Genomic DNA, 15,220 nt, shown 5'->3' on the forward strand with positions numbered 1-15,220 from the left:
CAAGGAAAAAAAACCCACGTACAACTTTAACACTCTGGCAGAATAATTATCAGAGTCAGTTTTGCCATTAGGTATAAAGAGGTGCCTGCCTAAAGCAGCAAGTGCTAGGAAGCAGCAAATGGCTTGTCTGTGCCTGTTGAGCCGCATGGCCATCTCCCTCTGTTGGACACCAGAGCTCTATATAATCTTAGAACTGCAGAGCTAGAATAGGCACTCTGGATTGAGTCCAGCTCCTGTTAAGGAGGCACCATGGGGAATCTAACTCCCAAACGCTGGCTCCGCAGCCAGAGACCTAAACCCACTAAGCTGTCCAGCAGTTCACATGCCACTTAGCTTCCCCTGCTCTCCTAAACTGGCCTGCTATCCTCAAGACTGGTACAGAGTACTGTTCCATTGCCAATGCTCAACTGGTTTATGTTTACAATGGGAGAAGCAACACACACCTATTCTTTGCCACAGGCAACAAAGCATATTGAATTCATCCTGACTATTATATTAAAGCCATCTCACACACTGATATGTCAGGAAGCTTAGCAGCATTAAAAAAAATTATAGCTGCAGGCTTGGAGTATTTGAATATATACTTAAATCTAAAGATTGGTGGCCAAAATTATGTTGCACAGGCTGCTTTCACAGTTTTTTGATCCTGTCTTGTGCCCAGGCCTGCAACAAAGTACAGTACACAAACCAAGGGTGCAACTCTGGCATGTTCCAGCACCAGCCAGGATTAACTTGCACGGCAGTTACATAATTTCTACTACGTGATTGTAATAGGATTTTGGCTGATCACTTAAGGAAGTTTACAGGAGGAGAATTCCCGTTCCCTTTTCCCTGCAGCCAGAAATGACTCTCTCAAAGCTCAGAGGAACCCACGCTTGAAAAGGTGGGATGAGAGGTGGGAAGCTGCTCAGGCAGGTTTGTAACAAGAGCTGTAAGCCACAGCTCCTGTCTTGATGATAGAAACTCTGCTCCTCCTGAACCATTTAAAAAGCCACACATCTCAGACTTAATATTCTGAGATGTGCAGCCAGCCATTTGAAATGGCAATGCACCAAAGCCAGGCCAATGGCCCTTAGAGGCTTTGTTTAGTTTATTTTTCACAACTTTATCAGAATCCCATTTGTGTTGGTTTTGCCCAGTTGAACAACTCCCTAAATCATGTAGAAAGCCATCATATTTAAAGGGAAGTTCATTGTTGTTGGCTAGAGATGGAGTTTATTGTACTTTTTGTATTTTTATGGTATGTATTACGTTGTTTTTATCATATGATTTATTGTAAATTGTGACCTGCCCAGAGAGTTAACACTAACATGGCCATATAGTAGAATGAATGGATGAATGAATGAATGAATGAATGAATGAATGAATGAATGAATGAATGAATGAATGAATGAATGAATGAATTCCCGCCACTTCCATTTTCAGTATTCATCCACACTAACACCTGCATGTGTAAATAAACATTTTACTTTCATGTTATTTTGTGAATATAACCATGATATATAGCTTTACAGTAAAAGGCAACATATTTTGTTTTTTTTGTCATTTAAATTATTTTATTTTCCTGTTGAACGGTGTGTTCTGATGGGCCCACTTGCACTGTCTGGGCTTCACCATAGAACTGTGTTCCCTTAGGCTTGGGTATGTCATCCAGTTCAGGTAACTGTCAGAGGACTGTGAAATTAAAGCTATGTCTTGTATTGCAGAAAAGAATGGGGACTGGAGACTTTTCTTCCTTCTGCTGTACTGCAGAGCATGAAAGAAAAGAACATAAAGAAAGCGCTTTCACATCTTGTCAAAGCAAATCAAAACCTAGTTCCTCCAGGTAAAAAGGTAATGCATTTGCAACTTAATAGAAGTATATTTTCATAATCAGGAGAGCTTCATCCAAAGGAAAGAATTTAAAATCAGTCCTTTAGAGAACAACTCAACTGGGCAGTGATTGTTCAGAGGTTCGTTAAACTATACAATGTCATATTTCAAATTTGATTAAAAAGAACCGGTTCAGCAAGACCATTTGTTTTGTCTTGAGAAAATGGTGCAAAATGCTAGTTAACCACAAGGGCAGGTTTCCTTTTGCTTCTGCATTTTGTAACAAGACTGCTTGAAAATTACTTTCTCTGTTCTGAATTTGCATTACTGTGGGAGCCAACTACAGTCACACAACTTTCTTATTATGGAATCCATTGATTTCTGTGATATTTCTTGTACCTGTTGAGCTAGAGTATCCTAACACAATGGTTTGCCTTTGACATAAACCTTTCCTCTGCAAACCCCCTGGCCCCACGGGTCTCAAGGAATCCCTATTATTGTTAGGAACCCATGGGGGCTATGGGAAAGAAAGGAGGGGAAAAACCTTTAATTGGTGCAAATCGCCACTGTCAGAAGGAAAGTTCTCTCTCAGGAATGACTTACCTATGGACCTTGTTAATCTCTTATTGCAATTCCCTTTAACATGTTTACCCATTTCTAATTAAGCTTGCTAATGATACTCTGCACTGTGTTGTACCTTTATAATAATTCTGTTTGTTTTTGTTCTTAATTTCAGCTATCTGCTCTGCAAGCCAAGGTACATTATCTCAAGTTTCTCAGTGACCTACGACTGTACGGGGGCCGTGTATTCAAAGCAACGTTATTGGTAGGCTTTCCTCCTATAATTTTTTTAAATGTCGCCAAATAGTTTGCAAAGGCTTAATGGGACAGTTAACTGATCCTTCTACCAGAAGTCACACTGAATCATGCAGCAGCACTACCATTGCTTCAAGGAGTCTCCCTTTAAATCACCCCTGACTGGAAGCCAGTGGCTCTCTCGATATTGCTGGACAGCAATGCCCACTATCCCTCACCATTAACCATACTGTCTAGGAGTAATGAGAATCACTGTCCCTTTATCTGAGAATTGGTCTACCTCTGCTTAACACCAAATATATAAACTTATGGGAAGCCTGATTTTCTTTAATAGGTGTTGTGTGCATTTCAAAAGTGGTTTAAGATGGACAATATGGATTTAAAACAATGGCAATGGCAGGAAATAAATAGAAATGTTTGTGCTTTCCCTTGGTATGTGAAGATCTCATAGAATCATAGAACTCTAGAGCTGGAAGGAACCTCGAGAGTCATTGAGTCGTACTCCCTGCCATAGCAGGAAGCCTCCTTGAGACATAGCTGTGCCACCTCTGTTTAAAAATCTCCAATGAAAAAGAATCTACTACCTTCTGGGGTAGTTTGTCCTACTGTCAAATAGCCCTTGCTTCTTCTTTTCTTGCTTTCTGTATTTCAGCAGGGAGAAAAACGTTCTGAAGTGACCTTGTTAGTGGGGCCACGATACGGCATCAGCCATGTGATCAATACCAAAACAAACCTGGTAGCCCTGCTGGCAGATTTCAGCCACGTGAACAGAATCGAGATGTTTACAGAAGATGAAACTATTGTTCGAGTTGAGCTGCACGTGCTGGATGTAAAAGTAAGTTGGATGCTGACTGAATTTTAGTTGTTTTCGTAAGAAAGATTCTTTTGTCTGGGTTACAAGAAGCCAAAAGGAAGTGAACAGTCTTCTCAGTTTTGGTGGCCCATTAAGGTAATCATCAGGTCCAATTTAGTTAGTCATTTTTCAACTTCACAGTTTGTACATTAGAGTAATAGCAGAGTAACTGAAAACTAGATCTTGAACAGTTACTTTTAAAAAGTGATTGGATGCATAGTAGATTGCACACCTCTGCCCCCTTAACTCATTACCATTATTATTGTTAAAATATTTCTAAGGAAATAAGTCAAATTACACTTTGCGTTGTTCATCATATTTTTCTCTACTTTTCTAGAAGAAAAATCCATCTAATTTTTTTTAAACGATCCAAACATTGAATAAAAGTGGTATGTTATCCGTGCTTTTGGAATTTGCAAGTAGAAGGTAGTTAATGTGGGTGGTCCTCATTTCCTCTCAAAACAAGACGTTACAGATAATGTTCTTACACATTACTTCCAAGCTCTGCTGAAAACCTCTCTATGAATTTATTGATGAACAATTTACTGTACAGATTAGAGCCAGTCTTCCTGCTGCTGCTCCTTCTCCTCCTCCTCTTCATCTTCGGTCATCATCATGGCTATATGGACATATATACTGTTTACTTCTTCATGCTTATTTTCAGGTTTAGTCTTGTCATACATGTCTTGTGAAAGAAGAGATTTATTTGCATGAGGATAAATTGCAGAAGGTCTGCAAGAAGAACAGACAGTAGTAGCCCTCAAACCTTGAACGCACTTGGGAAACAGTTATCTCTGTGCATCTTCTCAAAAATGTCAGCGTCACCAAACTTTTTTTTTCAGACATTTCACTGTGAAACATATCTTTGCCCTTTTAGAATTGTCAGACAAACTAAGATTGATTCACCACATTTTCTTAGCTTTTTTTCTTGATTGCTTTGAAGAAATTGGTTGGCATTATGCCAGAACTCCTGTAATTCTTCAGAAAATGATTTACTGGCTCGAAGCAAAACACTGTGAAAGAAATGGAAGAGAAAATGGGGGTGTGGGTGGGGGTGGGCTTTACCTGCCCCATATGCCACGTGTTTGAGTATGGTGTAAATAACACAGAGCCTGTAATAAATTAGATGCTGTTTCCAATTCATTTTGGTTTTATATCTAATTATGAGAGATTTCAAAAAGGCAGTGGCTGACCCTAGTCTCAACTTGGGTAGGACCACTGAATAATAAGTCAGTACATCCAGAATATGGTGAGAGCACAGAGATTTTGTCTACCTGTTATTCTGAAATATACATTTCTCTTCCCCCTTTTGCTTTCAGAGGTGGGTCAGAATGAATCGGAATCATACATAGGAGAGCCATAATAACCCCTGTCAAGTATTCTGAGTTCTTAAAGCATAAAGTCTGTACTTGTCTCAATGAGCATTTATTTGCTAGAAAGATGAATAACCGTCCTTTCAACTGTCTTCAGTATCTGGAGCAACTCCGAGTTTGTTTTAGAACTGTATCAGTATCTTCTACTGCCACTCCTTCAGCCTTGTTGGAAATTGATCAGGACAAAGGTTGTGGCTAGAAAGAAAACTGCACAAAAGGTGAAAGTAGGAGGAATAAACAGGCAGATAGTTCTCCAAATTCAAGGGAGTGCCTGGAGAATCTCAAGATTCAGCTGCTTATCAGCCTGAAGTCAGTTTTAAACTGTGCCACACAAAGATAGGGCAGATCACAGTATGGCCCTTCTCCAAGAAAGTAAAGGAAGGTCTCCATCTTCCAGAGTCTCTGAAGTTGTTGGTCATCTGTTTAGGAGCTGATGGCAGCAGTTACTCCAGCTCAGCTTTTGTTCTCTTACTTACATCGGAAGGCATGCAAGTCTTAAATGAAAAGAATGTCCCAAAGGAATTTTCTCAGGTTGTTGATATATTTTATCTTCCAAGTAACATTCCTGAAAAGTAATATTGAAACAGTAAATCTTTACTGACAGACACTACGGTGAACCAGACAAAGACTTGGGTTCAAATCCCTGCTCAGTCATGGGAATTCACAGGGGGGTGGTAACAATAAATTGTTTTTTAAATATCTCACATATCTTGGAAACCCTAGTAGGATCCATATAAATAAGAAGCAACTTGATGGAACATAGGCATACACTCACAAATATTATTAGAATCCAGAGCACAGATTCACAGTGTCTACATCTTTGCAACTTCTGCTTCTTTTGTAGCAATGCTACACTTTTATTAGGACTCCTACTCTTTGATACTACTGCTTTAATGTAACTGAAATTAAAAGCACTATTCCTCCTTTCCTCTCCAGTGGCTCTAAAGAAGTAAATCAGGAAATTGACCCTGTGGCTGAAATTGTTCATTTTGAAAATGCACTTGAATTTCCCTCATTTATGAAGAATAAATGATGGACTCACCATTGCTTCTATCTATCTGTCTGTCTGTCTGTCTGTCTGTCTGTCTGTCTGTCTGTCTGTCTGTCTGTCTGTCTGTCTGTCTGTCTGTCTGTCTGTCTGTCTGTCTGTCTTAAATGATATATTTGTCCTAAACTGTTTTTCACAACAATGTTATTATGTACAATACAAGCTATAGCTTCGTATGAACGCTGTAAGCCTAATTCCATTTATGTGCCCCATAAAAATTATGTGCCCCAAAGGTAAGGTAAAGTTAAAGGTTCCCCTTGACATTTAGTCCCGTTGTGTCCGACTCTAGGGGGTGGTGCTCATCCCCGTTTCCAAGCCGTAGAGCCAGCGTTTTGTCCATAGACAGTTTCCATGGTCACATGGCCAGCATGACTAGACACAGAACACCGTTACCTTCCCACCAAGGTGGTACCTATTTATCTACTCACATTTACATGCTTTTGAACTGCTAGGTTGACAGGAGCTGGGACAAGTGACGGGAAGCTCACTCCATCACATGGATGTGATCTTACGACTGCTTGGTCTTCTGACCTTGCAGCACAGAGGCTTCTGCGGCTTAACCTGCAGAACCACCACGTCCCTGTGCCCCGTAAAACCACTGAAAAGAAGAGCTTACTGGACTGTAAGTTCCATTAAAAAGGCCTAGTTCCATTAAAAAGTTCTATTTAACCATACGTAATTTAACTTCTCAATAAATATGTGTAGGGTCATGCTGTCAATTCAGTTATAATTAGGAGTTTTTATTTATGCAAATGTAATTGTTCTCTAAATATTTTCTGCTTTTGATTTGATATCTTTTAATTACATAGACATGACTTGGTTGCCTTTTTTTCCCTTTTTTTTTCTTTTTTTGCTTAGCCAATCACTTTGCTGATGGAGTCATCGGATGCCATGAATCTTGCTTGTTTAACAGCCGGATACTATAGACTTCTTGTTGATTCAAGGCGATCAATATTTAACATGGCCAGCAAAAATAATGGTGGAATACACGAAATGGGTAATGTATACTTATAAATGGAGCACTCATTCAAATAGGCACACTACTGTATCAGTTGGCAAGATAGTTCAGTGAGTTGGGTAGCTGACTGTAGAGCCAAAGGTTTGGAAATTGATTCCCCATTGTACTTCCTGGAAGAGGGGCCAAAGCAAGGAGCATAGACCCAAAACGTGTTCAGAAGAAGGGCTTGGGAAACCACTGCTGAGTACAGTACTTTACACCTAGGAAACCCTGAAAAGGGTTACTATAAATCAGGATCAACCTGATGGCATGTAATTATTATTAACCTTTAAGGTAAACTTATATTCAACTTGAAGGAGACATCTGTGACATTTAAGGGCATGTACCTGTACGAATGTACTTTGCAAAATCAAAACTTTAAAGGTGGCATGCTTAACTCCAAAATGTACTGTATTCAGATTCATATCAATTTGCTGACCTGTTTCAGGACCAACCTAAGTAGAATTGTTTTGTTTTCTTGTTCAGATATATCATCAATATGACATCAGTTTTTTTATTTGTTTGTTTTGTTAATATAAGAATTTGCCATGGGCATTTCCCATGTATTTCAGAGAAAGGAGAAAGAGCCACTTAAGAAGAGAAAGCAGTAAGAAGCTTATTTCAAAATTATAGGCACAAGATGGACCTACAAATACAGATGTTTAGGAACAAAAAGTAATTTTTTCTGAGGTATATCAAATGGCATGAACTGATTCAGGTATTCATCTTTTCTCCCTTTTGTATCAACTTTTAGGGAATGAAACTAAAGGAAAGCACAACCTTCATGGGTCAGAATGGAGCTGTGTGGCAAAAACAACAACATTCCCTGCAGAAGGAGAGCAGGAGTCACATGTGTGTATAGACTCAAAACAGAAAATGGCCGAGGTCTGTGACAACGCCTTCTATTCAAAAGAACCCAGGCACTTGTACATAGAGGATGTCTATAGTTCGAGTGGTCTTGATCAGCATCGGGACAAGCAAAGTGACTCTGTAGAGGCCGAAGAAAACCGAAGTTTGAGTGAGCAGTCTGTGCTGTCATACTCCGGAGGACTGGAATCCAGTAAGAAAACACAAGGCTCTCCAAGAGCAGCAAAAGTATCCTTTATATTTGGAGATCACAGTTTGGATGGTATTAACCCCCAAACTCTTGGCTATGAAAGATTATTGGATGAAAGTCCAGAAGCATTAGAGAAGCAAAGAGCACTTTATTTAAGCCATGCCAATGACATTAAGGGCTTGGAGTTGTCCCCAGATGCCGAAAGCATTCAGTTTGCTACTAATTCTGTTTATGCAGGCTTAAATGATGGCAAAATTTTTGAAGCTGCTGAAGGAATTGAGGAGCCATTGCTGCATGATATTTGCTATTCAGAGAACACAGATGATGCTGAAGATGAAGATGAAGTAAGCTGTGAGGAAGACATCATGGTAGGAGAAATCAACAGGCCCACTCTTCTGAGCCTTTCAGGTTCTAGTGATGACATCATAGACTTGACCTCTCTCCCACCCCCGGAAGGGGATGATAATGAAGATGACTTCCTCTTGCATTCTCTGAACATGGCCATTGCTGCTCCCCCACCTGGATTTAGGGACAGCTCTGATGAAGAAGATTCTCAGAATCATACAACACACTACAGGGAAGACAAGGAAGAAACAAACAACATAGGGAGTGGTGACATTCCAGTGTCACTTATTGATGCTGTCCCTACTACTAATACTGAAGGAAAATGTGAAAGAGGGCTAGATGATGCTGTGGTTTCCACTCTTCAAGCACTGGAGGCCTTGGCTGCTTCTGAGGAGCAACAGACAAGGGACAATTCAGGTTCTTTGACCACTGTTACATTTATTCATTGAATCACATCCTACCATCTCCTCCATTTTCACCATTTAGCCTTTTCACCATTAGTCTTTTTTTAAAAAAACATCTCATTATCATTTTTATTGTTATTACCATTGTCATTTTTGCCATCACCCTGTACTTCTCCTACAATAGAACTGTCATTGTGTTAAGTTGCCTCTCTCTCTCTTTTTTTGAAACTATGCAATATGTGAACCAGTATTCTAAAACCAATTTTATGCTCACGAACCCCATTTTCTTATCAATATATTGCAGTGCCTGACCTGGTTTCATTAACTGGATGTTATTTTCTGTGGCATACAGGTGTAGCCATCTTGAGAGCATATAGTCCTGAATCCTCATCTGATTCTGGCAATGAGACTAATTCCTCTGAAATGACAGAAAATTCAGAACTGGCCACAGCACAGAAGCTGACAGAAAATGCGACACGTATGTTTTTGCCCACACATGAGGGTTACCAGCCACTTGGGGAGCCCCAGTCCGACTTCTCCCTCACCAAGAACCAGCCTGGGGGACTGCTAATGAAGTCTGTACAGTCATCAGCTAATCAGCAAGTGGCAGAGCTCCAGTCCAAAGGTGTGCCTTCAAAGCAGATTCTCCATTCAGATAACATGGAGATGGAACCAGAAACCATGGAAACAAAATCTGTTACGGAATATTTTAGCAAGCTGCACATGGGGTCTGCAGTGTATTCTTGCACGACTAAACGGAAAAATAAGGCAGCGGATGGAGAAAGTAAACCAACTCCTGATGGCAATGCTGTTATGAAAAAACAGCAGGGAGCTAAAAAAACAGAGACTGATGAACAGAAGGATAAAAATAGTATGCTCTCCTCACGGGAGAGTCAGCGCATAAGCACTTTTAATGTTGAGAGAACTGCCTTTCGCAAGGATGGCCAAAGATGGTATGCTCCTTCTGACGAGGGAGCAGTAGAGAAACCAAATTCAGAGGCAGTGACTGGAAAGACAGTTCCAAGGGTTTCCAGTGTTGGGAAAATGGAAGTGGATAGTAAAGTTGATGTGCATCCCGAGGTTGACCACAGTGGTCTTCTAGGGCGTGGGCCAGAGGAACATTTTGGGTCAGAAGGGACTCCTCTGTCTTCACCCAAAGACCGAAATGGTTCTGAAGAAGTCAGCTTAGCTGTGGAGGGCCACCTGTCAAAGCTTCCAGAAGCAGAGCAGGGTGTGACTCGGTTATGCGAGTATCACTTAGCTAAGCGCATGTCGTCGCTGCAGAGCGAAGGCCATTTTTCCCTCCAAAGTTCTCAGTGCTCATCAGTGGACGCAGGATGCAGCACTGGCAGCAGCACGTGTGGAACCCCAGTTGACTCTCCTCTTTGTAGCTCTGACCCGAAGCACATTATGCCTGACTCAGCAGGGAAAGGCCTTGGCTATATACCTGCGGACGAAAGAGCCGCCATGCTTCCCAACCATGGAGCACCCTACAAGGATCTGCATCCGCAGTCTGAAACTGTGTGCCACAGAACGACAGTGCCTGTTATGCATTCAGCAGTTAATTCTGCTGACCCCTTATTTGGCACTTTGAGAGATGGCTGTCACAGGATTCCCAAGATTAAGGAAACTACAGGTACGACAGCATAAAAGCAATTATTGGAATATTGCTACATGGATGCCAAACAAACACAGTTGCAGGAAGGGGCTCAATATGAACATTAGTGTGGAAGGGCATAATTAGTCCAGAGGATCCTGTTGCCCCCTCATACATTCATTGAGCATGTGCATAGTATCTTCTGAAGCAGCATGTTCTCCATGTTTCACTCCCAAAATTGGAGGCATATTTTGCACACCCCACACCCCCATACCTGCTGGCTCTCTTTAAATTAGCAATTATAGTTTCATCCCCAAATCTAACAGTTCAGGCATTAAGCAAGTATCTTTAAGAACAATTTGATAACAATAGTATTCTGTCACATTTTCCCAAAGAAACAGGGAAATATTTACGATATGTCTCTAAAAAATTTCACAGAAACCTAAGCAACCTGACTAAGCAGAAATGTTCAGAATGAATATAGGATTAACTTTACTTTTTCTGCAATCTGTGCTGGGAGTGATCTAGCTAACTTCCATGTGTGTGTCTTAAATAACATCCTTAAGAATTTGAATCATGTGCTCATTTCTTTTCCATTGAATTTGAGATTTTAAAAATCCATAATGTTAAGTTTAATTTTATTCATAATATTAATAAGGCACTGGAACAAAATATTTGTGCTGGAACCACCTGCAAAACAGGACCGCCCTTCAGTTGTCTTTGCTCTCCAGTTGTCTTTGATGTTGACTCCCTTCATGCCTATTTAGAATGGCCAATGTTCTGCTGGTGGGGTTGATGGGGGTTGTAGTCCCATACATTTGCTGCTTACAGTTAGTGAAAGCTGGCTTGTGAGATGAAGCAATCTATTATTCTGTGCTACTGCCACAGATGAGTGATGAAAGCAGAGGGAGAAAGGCCATATTTTTTTACCTCCATACTACTCCTGCACAGCACCTAGGAGGGCCCAGTGTGGTCATTCGGTGTACTGATTCCGAAAACCCTACAATGCACAAACCCAAGTTGTTACTGGTCTGCTAAGTCTCATGAGAACAGTAAACATGCTGAATGACTTGGTCCCACTCTCCACTCTGAGCAAGGTTGTGGAGCCAGTCTCAGGCATCTGAGTGCTCGAAAACCTGGGACTGGTCCCTGTGCATTCATACACTTTGTTTGATAGTGAAGAGTAGGATTGCTACCTTTTCTTTTCCTGAGAATTTTCTCATCTTTATCACCTATTATGGTAGGCAGGTAAAGATCCTCTCTCTGCAGAGGACAGCTGTACCTATTGAATGTAGGTGTCTGAAATGCAGGAGAACACTGTTTGTTTTTTCAAGTACAGTATCTAAAATAATTTGAGATTTTCTTCATATTATGAATGGAAGGAATTGTTATGTTAGAAACATGAATGGAGGACAAAGCCACGCTGAGGTTTTACCACTAAGCACACAGGATTAACAATCCGTTTGCAAAAGTTTTTAAAATGGCTTTTATAGGATACTGTTATCTCACAGTGTTTATGTCCTCAATGAGGGACTGCATAACAAATAATTCTAATGAACAATACTGGCACATTCTCACTTCTTTCAATGACAGCTTTCAGGAGAACAAAGCAACATTTCAAATAAGCAGGAACAAGACACCAAAACATACTGCAGGCAAAATTCAGGGTACACATTTAATTGTCATCTGGGTCTATAGCAGTCAATCAAACAATAGATAGATCTGTAGATTAAGACAGTGGAAGAATACACTAGTTACCCTGAGAACTTTTATTGTAATATAAAAACATTTGAGTAAATAGAACATACAATGCGGAGACTGTGAAGGAAATACAAATGAAAACAGACACAACTTTTTAAGACACATTTTTTATTTCTCTTCCTGATCAGCAGCTAAGGCAAAGAATTTGAAGGAGTTGGCTCCTGTAAGTGGCAACTGTGATGTTATCAAAAAGCCTCACCATGCCCTCCAACATCATGGACCAATTTCCATTTTTTTAAAAAAAAAGAATGTTTCATTTTGTTTTGGTGAGAGAGTGGATGAGCAGAGAAATGTCATGTGCCAATATCTGAAGAAAAAAAATTTAAAGGGGAGACTCCTGACTAAACAATGGGGACATAACAGTTCCGGGGGTTTAGGTAGCTAACTACAGAGCCAGAGGCTGGGAGTTCAATTCCCTGCTTGTGCCTCCTTGACAGGGTCTGGAATCGATGATCCATAGGGTCCCTTCTAGCTCTGCAGTTCTAAGATCATGATTATGCTTGAAGTAGCATTTGATTCATTCATGTGCACATTCATCATTCAAACTGCAATGCCCAGAGGAAGCCAGGTTTGCACCACAGCTGAGAGACTAAGCACCAGCTTTTCTCTTTTGATAGTATATCTGTCTTCATCTTAATTAAAAATCCTATTAAGCACAGAAGGGCAGCTGCACCACAGTTTTTCCCACCTGGCTGGCATATGACTGGCCAGATGACTGGTCGTGCATACAATTTGGTCGCATGAAGGAGGGCCTGCTAGCAGGAGGGAAATGTAGTAGCCTTTACTTGATCATATAAGTGCGCAGAATACCTATGATTAACTTATTTCTTATTTGCTGTTGTTGACAGCGATGATGATGGGTTTAATGAACTTAATGTCTTCTAAAAGAACCTTGAGGGTCTTGTGGATGTCACATCAACCATGCCTGATGATTAAAAAACAACAACAACAGTTAATTATCTAAGGTTGAAATGCTCAGTTATTAAAAGGCTTTTTGAGATGCTTAATTATTCTCTCTGTTCTTCTACTACCCCTAGTGTAGCTTTCACAGAACCTGTGACCGGAAGACAAGGAGGCATGCCTTCTGCTTTTCCTAACCAGCCCGGAGCTGATTCCATCATGCTATCATCCCACATTCACTCTGAAACAAAGGTGCCAAGTCAAAACCAAGACTCTTCTAATGTTCCCAAAGTCAACCAGTCAGGTGGGGTAGTGGTTAGTTTACGGCCATATGATACAATAGGGGGGAGCCTCAGAATGCCGCACAACAGGAAAGTGTTGCGACGTAGCAGCAGTGTCGTTGCAGCCACTACAGGCATTGAGATGTTCCTGGAGAAGGAGAAAGCAACTGCCAGTGCGTTCAGTGCAGAAGGCCTCAGAACAGATTACTCAGGAGCAGAAAAAAGAGGAGAGCTTCCTCTGGGCAAAGTGCTATCGAAAAGTTATTCGCAAAGTTCTGTGAATGTCAGCATGAGTGTCAAAAGAGGTTCTGTCCCCATGCAGAGGGAGTCCAAGCAGTATCGAACACTGCCCTTACGGAAGCTGGAGTCTAGCAACTGGAAATGCCGCGGTCCCTTTAGCTATTGCTTCCTAAAGAGGGGAGATGGGGAAGACGAGGACGACGACGCTGAACAGAGAGATGGGACTGAGCTCTCATGCCTGTATAGTCCTGAATTACAGGGCAAAGTAGCAGATTGCACTACTCCTTCCTCTTCCACGGAAAATGGAGAAAAGGAGGGAAAAGGTACGGAGGCCCCTGGAAATACAGAAAAGAATCCAAGCAAGAAGAGCCATTTTGAAGTCAAGGATGGTAGAACTGATGTGAATCTCAGTGACATGTCCTTCGAAGCACGAATTGCGAGACTCGGTGAAATGAAGGAGAAGAATTACGCAGTGCCTGATGGGTTTCTTGCAGCACAAAAGGATGCCAATGAGCTACTCTATTTGGTCCGATCGAGTGCGGGGAAGCAGGAGGATAATCCAGAAACATATGACCTTAAACTTTCTCAGTGCAAACAACTCTTATCTGTAGAATCAAGACAGTTGGGAAGTGCCTGCAGGAAAATGGCCATGGCTGAAAAAAGCCCAGAGGAAATGCTTGTAGCAGTGACCTCTAGCTTTCAAGTACTCTGTTGCTTAACAGAAGCCTGCATGCGTTTAGTTAAAATCATGAACTCTGAAACACAGCAGGAGGAAATTGTAGCTAAAATAGATGAGGTGGTAATAAACTACATCGGTCTCCTGAAGGCTGCAGAAGCAGCATTTGGCAAATCCTCCGGTGACTCTAGCATTAAACTTTTGGCTCGTCATTCGACTACCATGGCCACTGTTGTAAGCACACTAACACGTTCTCTTAAAATGCTTTTAAATAAATAAACAGAAGTCACTTCATAATCTATCTTTGCAAAGCCATACATTTAAAGGAGAAAAACCTTTTATTTAAGTATACATGTGTTTGAACTAATGTTAAACACAGATCTCTCTCTCTTTTTCTCTGTCTCTCTGTATATTTTGTTATTTTATATGAAATAGTTATGGGACTTCAACAACAACAACAAAACCTACAAAACTGTCAAACTTGTGGCCAGTCCTACTCTTCTGTTTTCTTTATTTTTAAAAAAGAGAGAGGGAGAGAGAGAGGCAGTACAAGAGTGTTCCAACATTTGGCTTTTTTGGTGGTCAAGTCTTATAGATCTTAACTTCTAAAAACTGTGATACTAGAGAAATTACTTCCTTTCCCTGTCCAGGTTTATACTTGGAAACTGTACAATACATGTTTGGAACTAAGAAATGGTATCTTAATGTATATAACAGTATTTAATGTTTGAATTATAATTTTTAATAGCAAAGAGACATTTTAAATCCCAGAGAATAATATGACTTATTAGAGATTATATATAAATATATATATATATACATACACACATACACAATAAATTAATCTTTTGTTCATATTGTTTGCTTGATGCATCTATTATGCTATAATTTATTTATTTCTTCTTTTTTGACCAAAAAAACTTCCCAAGGTGGCTCACAAAATTCATAAATAAAATACAAGTTGCTAATATTTGACACAGCAATATCTTAATAACATTTTTTAAAAAACACAAATTTAAGCCTGGTTCAGGAGGTGATTGTCCCACACACCCCCAACTTA

The 15,220-nt window shown here is 40.5% G+C and overlaps 1 protein-coding gene across 8 annotated transcripts in view; it reads left to right on the top strand.

Moving 5' to 3' along the window:
• FRMPD4 (FERM and PDZ domain containing 4) overlaps positions 1-15,015 on the top strand; it is a 403,518-nt gene extending 388,503 nt beyond the window's left edge. For 5 of the 8 annotated variants that reach the window (XM_072994369.2, XM_072994367.2, XM_020786779.3 and 2 more), the window contains exons 11-17: positions 1,707-1,833; positions 2,549-2,638; positions 3,281-3,463; positions 6,761-6,899; positions 7,654-8,718; positions 9,058-10,341; positions 13,106-15,015. In XM_072994369.2, coding sequence (XP_072850470.2) covers positions 1,707-1,833; positions 2,549-2,638; positions 3,281-3,463; positions 6,761-6,899; positions 7,654-8,718; positions 9,058-10,341; positions 13,106-14,439 — 4,222 coding nt within the window. In that variant the 3' untranslated portion in view covers positions 14,440-15,015. Of the gene's footprint in view, positions 1-1,706; positions 1,834-2,548; positions 2,639-3,280; positions 3,464-6,760; positions 6,900-7,653; positions 8,719-9,057; positions 10,342-13,100 lie in introns of all 8 variants that reach the window. The other 3 variants (XM_020786781.3, XM_078390378.1, XM_078390379.1) reach the window with 1 other exon arrangement.
• Positions 15,016-15,220: the final 205 nt, after the last annotated feature.

This window comes from Pogona vitticeps, chromosome 3 (assembly GCF_051106095.1).
Source record: "Pogona vitticeps strain Pit_001003342236 chromosome 3, PviZW2.1, whole genome shotgun sequence".
NCBI lineage: Eukaryota > Metazoa > Chordata > Lepidosauria > Squamata > Agamidae > Pogona > Pogona vitticeps.